A 13,778-nucleotide genomic window follows, 5' to 3' on the forward strand; every position below is an offset into this window, starting at 1 on the left:
TAATATTGGTACCATTTTAACTCCTCTACTTTGTACCACTTGCTAATTTCTCCTTCAAGTATCAGAGCTATTATATTTCTCTAAACTCTAAAGTTACCATCCTCTTCCTTTCACTACCCATAATCTAAGCTCACTGTCCCCTGTGGTAGAAGAAAAATGATTCCCCTCCACACACAAACTAATTCACACTAATTTGTGAATGGCCATTAAAATGTCCATATTATCCCAAATGTGTACATATGTACATGTGTGTATATATGCAGATACACACACATATACCTAATTATATATACATACATATGTATATACATATATACATAATTAATACACTTTATTTTTAGAGAACTTTTAGGTTCACAGCAAAATTGAGTGGAAATTATAGTTTTTATATAACCAATGTTCCCCACACATAAACAGCCTCCCCTACCATCACAATCTCATAAGACTGATACATTTATTGAAAGTCAATGAGCCTATCTGGACATATCATTCTCACCCAAAGTTCATAGTTTACAATAGGGTTCACTCTTGGTACTGTACTTTCTATGAATTTTGACAAATGTATAATGGCATGTATCAATTATTTTAGAATTATATAGATGAATTTCAATGCCCCACAAACCTATTCAACATCTATTCAACCCTCCCTCTCCTCTAATCCTGGGCACAGCTAATCCTTTTATTGCCTCCATAGTTTTGCTTTCCCAGAATGCTATACACATATTTTGCCATATGTAATATAATTTTTTGCCCTAATTTTTTAGGGAAAACTTAAGGATGTGCATTATACATGGGTATAATGATCACATACCATGAGTAAAATAATGGGTACAATAATCCTGTGTATAATGTGCACAAAAACATGGGTGCACATTACACATGGCAAAATACAGTAGTTGAAATCATACAGTATACTGCTTTTCAGATTGGCTTCTTTCACTTCATAATATTTGCTTCCTCCATGTTTTTTATTAAGTAGCTTAATAGCTTATTTCAGCTCATTTCTTTGCTAGTACTGAATAATTTCCATTGTCTGGATGTACCACAATTTATTTATTCATTCACCTACATGACAGCTTGGTTGCTTCTACATTTTGGAAATTATGAATAAAACTGCTATAAATATATGTGTGCAGATTTTTGTGTAGACATAAGTTTTTGATTCATTTGGAAAAAGTAGTAAGGAACATAACTGATGGATTATGTGGTAAGAGTATGTTTAATTTTGTAAGAAACTGCCAAAGTGTCTTCCAAAGTGCCTGTACCATTTTACATTCCCACCAGCAATGAATGAAAGTTGCTCCACATCCTTGTCAGCATTACATCATGTCAGTGTTCTGGATTTAGGCCATTCTAATGAGTATGCAGTGGTAACTCATTGTTGTTGAACACCTTTTCATGTGCTTATCTGTATCCCTTTTTTGGTGAGATGTCTGTTCAGGTCTTTGCCCCATTTTTTAATCAGGCTCTTTTTTTTTTATTGTTGAGTTTAAAAGCTTCTTTGTATATTTTGGATAAGTCATCTGTCATATTTGTCTTTTGTAAATGTTTCCTCCCACCTTGCAGCTTGTCTTCTCATTGCCTTGACATTGTCTTTCACAGAGCAGACGTGTTTCATTTTGATGAAGGAATCTTTCTTTATCACTATACTACATAATTGATTATTTCTTTCATAGACCATCCCTTTGATGCCATACCTAATAAGTCATTGCCAGATCTACGGTCATCTTGGTTTTTCTTCTATGTTATCTTCTAGGGGCTTTATAGTTTTATGTTTTATATTTAGGTCTGTGAGTTTAAGGTCTGTGTCTATATTTATTTTTCCATAGGGATGTCCAGTTGTTTCAGCATCATTTGTTGAAGAAACTATTTTGGTTCCATTGTATGACCTTTGCTCCTTTGTCAAAGGATATTTTGACTATATTTATGTGTGTCCGTTTATGGGCTCTCTAACTCATTCCATTGATCCACATTCATGTGCTGATTAATGATGGGTTCACCTGACTATATTTATGTGTGTCCGTTTATGGGCTCTCTAACTCATTCCATTGATCCACATTCATGTGCTGATTAATGATGGGTTCACCTTCTGAGAAATGCATCATTAGGTAATTTTGTTATTGAGCAAACATCATAGAGTGTACTTACACAAACCTGGTGGAATAGCCTACTACACACCTAGGCTACGTGGTACATACTATGTTGCTCCTAGAATACAAGCCTATACAATGTGTCACTGTACAAAAAATACAGAAGATTAAATCATACACGAGAGAACATGATGTAATCAAGAGATGTGGTAAACACGAGATGTCTGGGGCTACTGCCAGAATAACACGGCATACTGGTTCACAGCAAAATTTTTTTATAAGTAGAAAGAGTACACTCTGATATGATCATAAGAAAGTATAGTTTAGTAAACACAAAACCACTAACATAGTCATTATCAAGTATTGTGTACTGTACATAATTGGAAGTGCTGTACTTTCATATAACTAGCAATGCAGTAGGTTTGTTATGCCACCATCACCACAAACACATAAGTAATGCATTGTGCTCTGACTTTATAATGGCTAAGATGTCACTACGCAATAAGAATTTCTCACCTCCATTAAAATCTTATGGGACCACTATCGTATACAAGGTCTATTGTTGACTGAGAAGTTATGTGGTATATGACTGTATTTGTTTATTCTTTTACCAATAACATTGTCTGATTGCTGTAGCTTTATAATAAATCTTGAAGTCAAGCCGCAACAACCCTTTGTGTTCTTCTCCTTCAGTATTGAATTGGCTATTCTACGTATTTTGCCTCTTCATATAAACTTTAGAATCAGTCTGTACACATTCACAAAAATATTTCTGAGATGCTGACTGGGCTTGCATTGAATCTATAGATAAATTTAGGAAGAATTGATATCTTGACAATATTGAGTGTACCCATCCATGAATATAAAATATCGCTCCCTTTATTTAACTTTTCTTTGATTTTGTTCATCAGTTTTGTGCTTTACCTCTGATAGATCTTATATATATTTTATTGTGTTTATACCTAAGTATAACATTTCATTAGGGGGTGTGCCAATGTAAATGGTAATGTATTCCCCTGTACTATAAACTTTTCCTGTGATTCACGTTTCCTTTTCTCCTCTTGGGTGGGACAGGATGGCTGGAGGACACTAGGTTTGGTTAATTCCTTCACCAAGAAACTACATGAAAGGCTAGAGCAGGCTGAGTTTGGTTTTTCTTTTCACCCAGCTAAGTGAGGTTCTGATAAAACCACAGCAGACTAGCTCTGGTGAAATAGTTTCTCCTGAGATCAGGAGAATAGAATGTTCTGGCATATTTCCAAATGGTTACTTTTCCCATTTCTCTGCCAGAAGCACACTAGAATCTTTCTCCAAGATTTACTGTGAGACATGATAGAGCTCCTAGAGGTAAAACTTGTAAAAATGTAGGGACTTCTCTGAACCCCATAACTGAGTCTCCTTAACGTTTCTAATTCTGTTTTCTACACTGAACCTCCAGAAATTCATCGATTATAGTTCAGGGTCTCCTATCCTAAACCTGATTCTTGAAGAGGTTTCTGCCCTGGTTAGTGTGATTCTCTACATCTACCTGTCTCTCAAATTTTAGGGACAGCAGTTGGTCCTGTGACCTCAGCTCTCTGAGGAATCTATGAAGAGCTGTTAAGTTTTTAGTTTGTTCAGATCTTTACTTGTTATGATGGGATGGTACTTTCTATAGTTCTTTGCATGCTGGACTGAACCCAGACATCTGTTTCTTTCTATTTTTAAGGAAAATGCTTGATGAACTAAATGAGGCACTAGTTACCAGAATTCCAGTCAATGAAGCAAAAGGAATGTTAAAACATACAGATAAATGTCATTTTGGAAACCTTTGTATTAGTCACGGTTCTCCAGAGGAACAGAACCAACTGGGGTGTGTGTGTGTGTGTGTGTGTGTGTGTGTGTGTGTGTGTGTGTGTGTGTGTGTGTGTGTGTGTGTGTGTTATGCGCTCCTGCAATTATGGAGGCTGACAAGCCCAAGATTTGCAGTCAAAAAGCTGGGGACCCACAAAAGCTGATGGTACAGCTCCAGTCCAGATCCAAAGAACTGAAAACTGGGAGAACACACAATACAACACCAGTTCAAAGACCAGTAAGCTCTACAATCAGAAAGCGCTGATGTTTCAGTTCCAGTTTGAAGGCAGGAAAAACCCAATGTCCTAGTTCAAAAGAAGATCAGCAAGCACAGAGAATTCTTTCTTACTTGGGAAAAGGTCAGCTTTTTGTTCTATTCAGATCTTCAACGGACTTAGTAAGGCCCATGCACATTAAGGGAGGCGATCTGCTTTACTCAGTCTACCAACTTAAATGCTCACCTCATTCAAAAATGCCTTAACAGACACACCCAAATAATGTTTGTGCAAACATATTAGCACCCAGGGCCTCGTCAAATTGGAACATAAGATTAATTAATCATCACAACCATATGGAAGAAGTCCTTGCTAAGACTCTAGCTTCAGAATCAGCTCCTGGTTGTTCCTGCTTTCATAGCATCTGTCCTTCCTGTGTCACTGAACCCATAGACTATTTAAAAGCTCCAGGGTTTTTTTTTGTTTTTTTTAGGTGTTTTTTTTTCCAGTGGATTCTAGGGCAGCAGCAGCAACAGCAGGGAGGGATGGGCAATGCTGGCTGCTATGAAGGTAAATCATGCCTCTGCAGAAACAGGTGAAATAGGATCCAAAAAAGTAAGGGCTACGTGGAATGTTAACATGCTAAGGGTGATAAGGAATGCACATATTCATACACATACACAAATTTAGTGTTTATTTTATCTATAATATAAATAATTATAAATATTAGAGGCCAAGCATATAGATAGCAAAAGGAATTTTTTAACTTTAAATCATTCTGTCAAAGAGGAAAAAATACATTAAACTACTGTGCCAATGACAATATGTCTTCAAGTTCTACAATAAAATTATTTTCAACTTACATATACATAATCAAGTATGAAGGCCAAATAAAAACTTTTTCAGACTTGCAAAGGAATCAGATATTTACCTTACACGCACGCTTTCTTAAGAATTTACTTGAGGATATAATTTAAGAAAACAAAGGTATCTTCTCAGTTTCCTCAGAGGTAACATGAGGGCCAAAGACCAGGACTTTGGTCTTTAAACTGCTCATGATAGAAACCAATGCTCTAACACAGGGGTCCCTGGGGTGAAGAATGACAGAGAGAGTGAGACAGACCCCAACACCTGCCCCCATTTCAATGGGAGAAACTTTGTTTGGAAGTGCTCTTGAAAAAAGATTTCTATGGAAGGTTTCATCTGAAGAAAGAGTTCTGGAGCTTTGAATCATTTGGAAGCTTCTAGATCGGACACTCTAAAAAGTCCCCTAGGTTCCAATACTTCACAAGTCTGTGAACACAGACTAGTTTGATCAAACAATACCATTTGTTGGAATGTGGAGCAGCAGAGCTTCATTTTGCAAACTAAATCATGGCATCTTTCATCAAAACTGAAAAGGCTTTCAGAGATGTGCCACAATTGGTCTTACCCTGCTTGAATCTTTCTCTTTAAAGTTTATTTTTCATAGCAAAAATCCTAAGGAAGAGAGTTTGATGATATGGAAAGAATGATAGGCTAGAATTCAGACAATCTGGCTTCTAATCCTCACTGCATTGCCTTGAGCAAGACAGTCAGTCAACCTCTATGGACCTTCATTCCTTTCCTTACATAGAGACATGGAGAACACTTTCTTAGTTCAAAAGGAACAAGAGTGCCATTCAAAGCAAGATTCTAAGTCCAATGTTGTGAAAATATATAACTTTTTAGATAGAGAATATATTTAGAAAATACTTAACTTTTTATTTCATTATACTAAAGACATCTACAAAGCACTTCAGGCTCTCCAAAATTTTTCTTGGCTTGCCAGCAGAAAATTTACCAGCTGTTATCATTATGAACAAGATAATCATGAAATCATTGAAGTCAATAGAACATTGACAATGAAATACTTTAAACTCTGGATACTTGTCTTTAGGGGTTTTTGGGGGTCGCTTTATTTGTTAAGGCACACATTTTTTTAGCCCATGGGTCAGTATTGATTTATAGACCTGATTTAGAAAGTTCAAGAGCACATGTACTGAGGTAAAAAATCATTTAGGAATGCTAGGTAGGTCATGAAAATGTTTTGTAATTAGTTAGCTAGAATGATTCTCAGAGGTTGCCAGGCCAAACTTTAATGTCTGAAACTTGGACAGATGTGAATTGACCTGGCCAGCATTCCATAGGAATGAAAACTCCAAACTGGATCTCAGAAGGCTGTTCCAAGGTTAATAATTTCTCCATTTCATGAATTTCTTCCTGTTGCTTAACCAAATGCTCAACAATTTTAACCCAGTTCTTCCTATTTTAATGATTAAAAATGTTTAAGTTTCATGCCCTTCATGTTACAACCTCTCTATTTCTGAGGACTGATATTAAGACTCCAAGTTAATCAGTCTCAAACCCTTTAAGCCATTTTCTAGTTTTTCCCACTCCAACATTTTCCTAGTTCATAAGAGACAAAAGAGTTGAGAACATAAGCTTGTTAGATAAACTAAAGAGAAGAAGAGAAAGAGGAAGATGAAACTAGGAAAGAATAGATATACAGTTAAGACAAAGTTAGAGAGAGCCCTAAAAACATAGTAAGCATAGTTAATGTAGTTTCCACATACAGTTCCTAGAGTCCTGAATTTGACAAAAGTGAAGTTTCGGACCCATGGACAAAGCCAAAGTGGGAAAGGATTGAGGGAGGGAGGTGGGGGAGGGGGCCAGGGGAAAGTGGTGGCGGGAAGGTAGAGACAAATGTATCTGAACAATTTAAAAAATTAAATAAATAAATAAATGTTGGATCAGATTTTTTTAAAAAGTAAGTTGATTAATCAGTGGGGAACTTTGTTAGCTTTCACTTTGCCAAGTAATAAAATTAAAAATATATTTTTAAAACAACAAAGACCATAGTATAAATTACCAGACATATTCATAGAAAGAATATATTCTCAAAATAACAGTTCTTTAAATGGAGTTAAAAGTGCACTACATCAATCATGTTTTTCTCATCTAACTTCAGACAAGTGAAACTTTGTCAAAGAAAAGTACTCCTCTTTCTTGTTCTGACATTTGAAAAACATCACTCTACTCCATTGTGAACATGAAATTAAACAGAAGAACCCAAAATGCTATAGGCAGAGGGTGGTTTCAGAGTGCTACATAGGAAGCACTCTGATATATATAACTCTCAGGAGCCTTCTTGAATGCTCATTAGAAAGTGCATTTTCCAGAAGAAGCAAACTATCAACCTTCACCACACTTTGAGTAGATGCAATGGATTTTTGTATATTGATCATAACATCCTACAACCTTGCTGAACTTGTATATTATCCCTAATAATTTCCTGTGGATTCTTTACAATGTATATATAGTTATATCATATGCAAATGAGAGAGTTTTATTTCTTCCTTTCCTATATGGCTGCTTCTATTTCCTTTTCCTCCTTAATTTCTCTGGCTAAAATGTCCAGTACAATATTGATTAGAAGTGGCAAGAAAAGACATTCTTCTCTTGTTACTGTTCTTTGGAGAAAAACTTTTAGTCTTTCACTATTAAGTATGATGTTAACTAGGGTTTTTTATAGACAACATTTATCAGGTTAACAAAGCTCCCTCTTATTACTAGTTTGTTGAGTGTTTTTTTCATGAAAGATACTAGATTTTTGTCAAATGTATCTATTGAAACAATTTTTTATTCCATTAATATGACTCATTACATTGATTGATTTTTGTATGTTGACCCAACTTTGCACTCCTGGGACAAACCCCATTTAGTTTCAGTGTATAATCCTTCCTATTTGCAGGTGGATTCCGTTTGCTATTATTTTGTTAAAGATTGTACAACTATATATGTAAGGGACATTAACAGTAATTTTCTCTTCTTACAATATCTTTGTCTGGTTTTGGTATTTGGGTAATAATGGTCTCATAAAATGGATTTGAAAATATTCTTTGGGGAGTACTAAAGCAAGAAACAATGGGCAAAAGCAGTAGAAAGATCTCTGAGTGAGATAAAAAATAAAGAGAGGCTTAGCCTTATTAAACAAATAGCCGGTCAGCAGGCATGTTATAGACTACACCATAACCAAACGTGTTTTTGGAAAACAAGAATTTTACACAGATAGTAGAAGCAAGATACAAGCTAGACAAAAGGAATAACTATTGTAGTGACCAATTTTGGCTCATTCTTAATGGGGAAAAATCTTAAGTTTAATTTTAAATTATTTCTTTTTTAATTTAATCTTTATTGCATTTTTTTCCATTACTATTTAGTCTCCTCATACTCCCCTCCCCCGAGCAATCACCACACTATTGTCTATGTCCATGAGTCCTTTTTCCTTTTTGCTCAATCCCTCCCCCTCTCCCTCCTTTCCTTCCAGCCTTCATCCTGCTTTCCATCTATGAGTCTTTCCCCATTTTCCTCGTTAAAATTATTTCTTGAATACAATTATGTTCAAGTTAACTGTATAGAAAAATGTATAAAGTTTTCATTTCATAGCCATAGTTCAGTTGTTTTCAATCTTTGTAACAGAGATTGTTAATTACCCACCATTATCTTGTCCCTTTTTCACTTTTAGTAATAGTAAGATATATCTGGACACATAACTATATATCCAGAGCTTCCATTTCTCAGCCACCCTTGCACCAAGGTTTAGCCATGAAACTAGGTTTTGGAAGTAAAAGAAGGTGATGTGCAACTTACAGGTCACATCCTTAAAAAGACAGAAATGTCCACTTCCCTTTTCCTGTTTGTTGAAATCTGGAAGTCATGGTGGAAGTTAGCTCAGCCATCATAGACCACATGATGGAAGCCATATGTTGAGCATGGTAGAGCAAGGAGGATCCCTACATCACTGATCATCATGAATTCTTTCACTAGGACCATTAACTAAGAGAGAGAGAAATCTTAGTTACCTAGTACTCAGTAAATACTGTTTAGCCACTGCTATTTTGGCCTTTGTTACAGCAGCCAAATTAGTTTCCTAATTAACACAGTCATCTAAAATTTCAGGTTTAAAAAACAAAACAAAACCTCGAGAGCTATTGAAGACTAGTATTTTTATCTAACAGGCTGCTGATTTCAATTATAGTCATGATATTGATATAGTCACGATATAGTCATCAATAAATGAACAAAAAGACCAAATAAGTAATATCCTTTACTGAATGTTGCCTTGATAGAGATTTATTATTATTATTATTATGTCCATTTATTTCTCCCTTTTCCTTCTATCTTGAACATACTCCTGTCAAGTCCTTTCTCCCCATCCCTCCACCAAAACTGATTTTATCAGGATCAGCAATGACCTCCATGTCATGAAATTCTGTGGTTAATTCGGAGTCTTCATTGTACTTGTCTGTTAGCATCTGAAGCATTTGTATATTTTCTTTTCTTTGAAACACTTCACTTAGCTTACAGAACACTTCACTCCCCTGGATTTCCTCCACCTTCACTAGCTACTCTTTCCTACCATATGTTATCGGAGTGCTCCTCAGTCCTTGGGAATCTCTATAATCTATCTACTCACCTTCTTGGTGATCTTATCCTCTCTCATAGCTTTAATGCCATATAGATACTGCACCTCCCCAATTTTTTCCAGCTTACTGAGGGCAGATCCTATGAAGGTAGTAATCCTTGTCTGCTTCTTCCCTGGTGCATCCTAAAGCTGGACCTGCCATGTGTCAGTACGACAAATAAATATTTGTTAAATGAGTGAATAAATAACTAGATGATTTGCTTTATATATAATCTCTTTAAAGTATTTAATATTTACTTTCCTCTTGAAAAATATTAGTGGGCAGGAAAATCTGTACCCTTGTTCAGCATACTGAGCATATGCAGAATAAATTCCAACTATGAATTTCTTTCTGGTGGCACAACCAGGCTTTTTCACTCTCACTGTTCTTGGCTAGCTAGGCACAGGCTGTAATGACAACGTTCTCAGTTGGTTTTAGGAATTTATAGCACTGCAGAATATGGACTGATGTGCCAAAGTCAATAATAGGCTTAAAGAAAATGCATGCTTATTAGTATTCAACTCTTCATGTCTATGAACTCTAATCCCCAAGACAAACTCTGTTAGGATCATAAACAATGCTCAAAATCTAACACTTTCAAAGGGTGTTCACAGGGTCTTCTTTGCTTCTGGTCGTATTTAACAGCCAATTATACTCAGTGGGATACCAGAAACTTAGAAAAGAGCACATATGCCTAATTAGAAATATTATCAGTTAAATGCAGGCTCAGTTAGTCCTCATACAACCTGGGCTTGCCCAAAACTAACCCAGGAACTGAAATTAGCCTTTCCTTTCAAAAGTCATGATAGTAGCGTGCACAAGTTTGTTGAATGGTCTCTGAGTGAGCAGTTCAGGTGGGTGTCTTTTTGTATGTCTTTCAGTGTTATTACATGCGTGTGAGAACGTGTTCCTGAGAGAGCAGATCAATGTCTATCTTCTGAAACTACTCTCTTCAGATCTCCAGAGGAAAAAGAAGGCTTACCATTACTTGAAAATCTGTTTAGAAACAGAGAAAGCAGAACATTCAGGAGACAAAATACTTTCCATCCGGGAACCTCAATTCTCAGAAATAAGGTAATATCTTCAGATCTTGTATTTGATAGATCATTACCAGTGTTTCAGTTTGGCAGTGCTGGCTCACCTGCCACATCTGAGAGAAGTGGAAAGGCTAAGAAGAGGTAGCATTGTGAACCCAAATAGCTGCCTACACACCCATCTATTTCTCCCTTCTTCCTTGTAACAGAACTGTGTTTATTCAGATAGCCAACCTTATCTTTTACACAGTTCATGGGACTGTTGGCCTGGTTCTCATATCTAGAGGTAGACTGTGATTCATCTAAGCTAGGGGACATAAGTAAATATTTTGGGATTGTCTGCGACATAAGCCCCTATCACATATTCTTTGTTTTGTACTTTTATGTTTTATAACCCTTTTAAAATGTAAAAAAACTTTTTTTAGATCATGAGTCATATAAAAACAGACCACAGGCTGAATGTGACCCATTGGCTATAGTTAGCCAACCATTTGTCTAGACCATGATAATTTCATTTCCCCTTTGTCAGTAGCTGCTATTGAAGAGAGTATGTGATCCAGTTCTAGCCAAAGAGGTATAAGAGAAAATCTACTAAGGGCTTTTGAGTGAAGTTCCCTCATCTCTCCTGCCCCCAAGACACTACTGCAACCATCTTGCCATATGAACCAATACATGGAGACAGAGCTAGGAGGCTGCAGGTAGATACAAGACACAGAACCTTAGTTGTACCAGTGTTTCCAGTTACCTGTAGCCCAAAGAGTAAATTTAATCAGTCCAGATGATAACAAATTCAGGGCAGAAGAGAGGAAGAACAAAGAGAATACTTGGAAAGATAAGATGTCAAACAATGTTTCCTCACAGTCCCTAGATATCCCATCCTTCCCTTTATCTTTGTCCGCCCTCTCTCAAATTTCATTTTATAAAGATGCTCTGAATGAATATCAATTATTTTAGTTTTAAATATCATAGGATTAGAGATTAAAGAGACATTAAAAATAACCTACTGCAATTTCTTCATACAGTGGATAAGAAAATGGAGCACAGAGAGAAGTAATTTGTCCTTTATTACACAACTAGTTGGTGGCAGAGATGGGAATAAAAACCAGGTCTCAAATTCAGGTCTGTTTATTAAAACAAGTGATCCAATGTCTAAACCCTAAGAGGGATGGTCTCCTAATAGCACTTATCATGAAAATCTAAAAATCAAGATTTCCATTGCAACATCAAAAGATAAACATAAGCAAGAGTATGAGAGAGAGAGGGAGAGAGAATGAATAAGGGATTGGCTCACACCGTTATGGAGGCTGACAATCCCAAGATTTATCACCAGCAACTGGAGACTCAGAAGAGTCAATGTGTCACTCCAGTCTGATGGTGGCAGGCCTGAGACCTAGGAAGAGCTGATATTTCAGTTCAAGTCCAAAGGCAGAGAAAAACCAATGTCCCCAGTGGAAGCAGTCAGGCAGAAGGAGTTCTTTCTTACTGGCAGGAGAGTTAGCCTTTTCTTTCTGTTTAGGCCTTCAACTGATTGGATGAGGCCTGCCCACATTAGAGAAAGCGATCTGCTTTATTCTATCAATCTAATTATTAATTTCGTCTAAAAATACCCTCAAAGGCACACTCCAAAGAATGTTAGCCCAAATATCCGAGGACCCCATGGTCCAGACAAATTGATGTAAAATTAACCATCATAATCTGCTATCACTGAATTTCTGGGATTTCTGGGTCTGGGTAAAAGGGAGGCAGAGGTGTACACACAGCCTCCAACACATCTACCTTTGATAACTGCCCCTGGCTCAGAAGTTTTGGAGGATCATGTTACCAGAGCAGGAAGAAATACCAAGGTCTCTTTTCTAAGCCTATTTTTTGGAGTTGGGGAAGAGGTGGATAAACTAGTGCGAAACATAATAACCTCCTTTACAATAGAATTTGAAACATAAATTCTGACATTTAAGAATGAAATGGGAGATATAATAAAAAGGTAAGATGTTGTTTAGATAAATCTATTGTTAAATCACAAGGATTTTGAAGAGGTGGAGAATTTAATGAGAACAGAATGATGTTTTTGTGGGCTCTCTAGAAAGCAAGGGCCCCCAAGTTCTGATGACAGGAGACAATTTTCATTTTCCCAAAGGCTTGTGCTCTCAGAAGTGTCAGGCAGCAAGAAGGGGGAAAAGCCATAATACAAAATAGAGTGGAGGAAGGGGCTTCCTTACTGATTGGAATTTTGGCAAATCACAGACCTCTCTGCTCGTAGTTGCAAAGATCTTAAAGCCCCATTATGAAAGATTAAAGGCCTATGGTTGAGGTTAATTGATGTTGACACCTAACACCCTATGAATGTTCAAAAAACAAAATAACAGTAAGAAAAAATAAGAAGGAGCTCTATAGAAGTCATGAAGAGTAGTAAGTATACAAAAAAAAATTTAAAGTAATGTCAGCACTTTCTAATGGGAAGTGAAAGACAGATGAGGAGCTTACTACTTAAAGAAATCAAGAGAGGCCCCACCAGAATGAAGGCTCCATTCACGGCCTTAAATAAAATGCCCTGTGAAACTTCTGAGTGATGAACAGGAATGATTTTTAAGTAAAGTACATTTTGCAATTTCATTGCCTGGATTACATGGTCTAGAAAGTCCAGTCACAGGCAGGAAGGAGGCTTGGCCACCATTTGATAATGTGATTCTATGGCTCGCACCGGCACTGGTGTTAGGGAGAACACCCAGTAAGACCACAAATGTAACACACCTGAGCAACAATATCCTGTTTTTAAAAAATTAAAGAGAGGTCGGTTAATTACCGCACTTTGGAGATCAAATCTGGTTCCACCCTTCTGGGCTGAGAACCTTTTCTACCAAATATTGTGTCTGGAAACCGCCCAAAAAGGGTGTATGTGACCCCCATCCTACCTGAGAATTCATTTCTTCACCTTCTGCCAGATCAGAAAAAAAAGGGTGGATCTGATTCTTGAGGGCACAGAAATGGCACATTGTTAGCCTGGCCTCCTTCAAAACTGTAGCAAGGGGTAGAAGGATTAGAAGCAACATGTCTGGAACTGGGCTATAAATTAAATAAAAGAGCCAGAAGTAAAAATGCCCACTATCTACGTACTATCCAGGC

The 13,778-nt window shown here is 36.7% G+C and overlaps 1 protein-coding gene across 1 annotated transcript in view; it reads right to left on the minus strand.

The window, feature by feature from the left end:
* The window catches only part of ICOS (inducible T cell costimulator), a 59,838-nt gene extending 46,276 nt beyond the window's left edge, over positions 1-13,562 (minus strand). The window contains exons 1-2 of the mRNA XM_054586123.1: positions 13,459-13,562; positions 10,766-10,965 (exon numbers count right to left, since the gene is read on the minus strand). Coding sequence (XP_054442098.1) covers positions 10,766-10,965; positions 13,459-13,562 — 304 coding nt within the window. The remainder of the gene's footprint in view (positions 1-10,765; positions 10,966-13,458) is intronic.
* Positions 13,563-13,778: the final 216 nt, after the last annotated feature.

The sequence above is a fragment of the Pteronotus mesoamericanus genome, unplaced genomic scaffold, assembly GCF_021234165.1.
Source record: "Pteronotus mesoamericanus isolate MK-2021 breed Mesoamerican mustached bat unplaced genomic scaffold, CSHL_Meso_final contig_90, whole genome shotgun sequence".
Taxonomy (NCBI): Eukaryota; Metazoa; Chordata; class Mammalia; order Chiroptera; family Mormoopidae; genus Pteronotus; species Pteronotus mesoamericanus.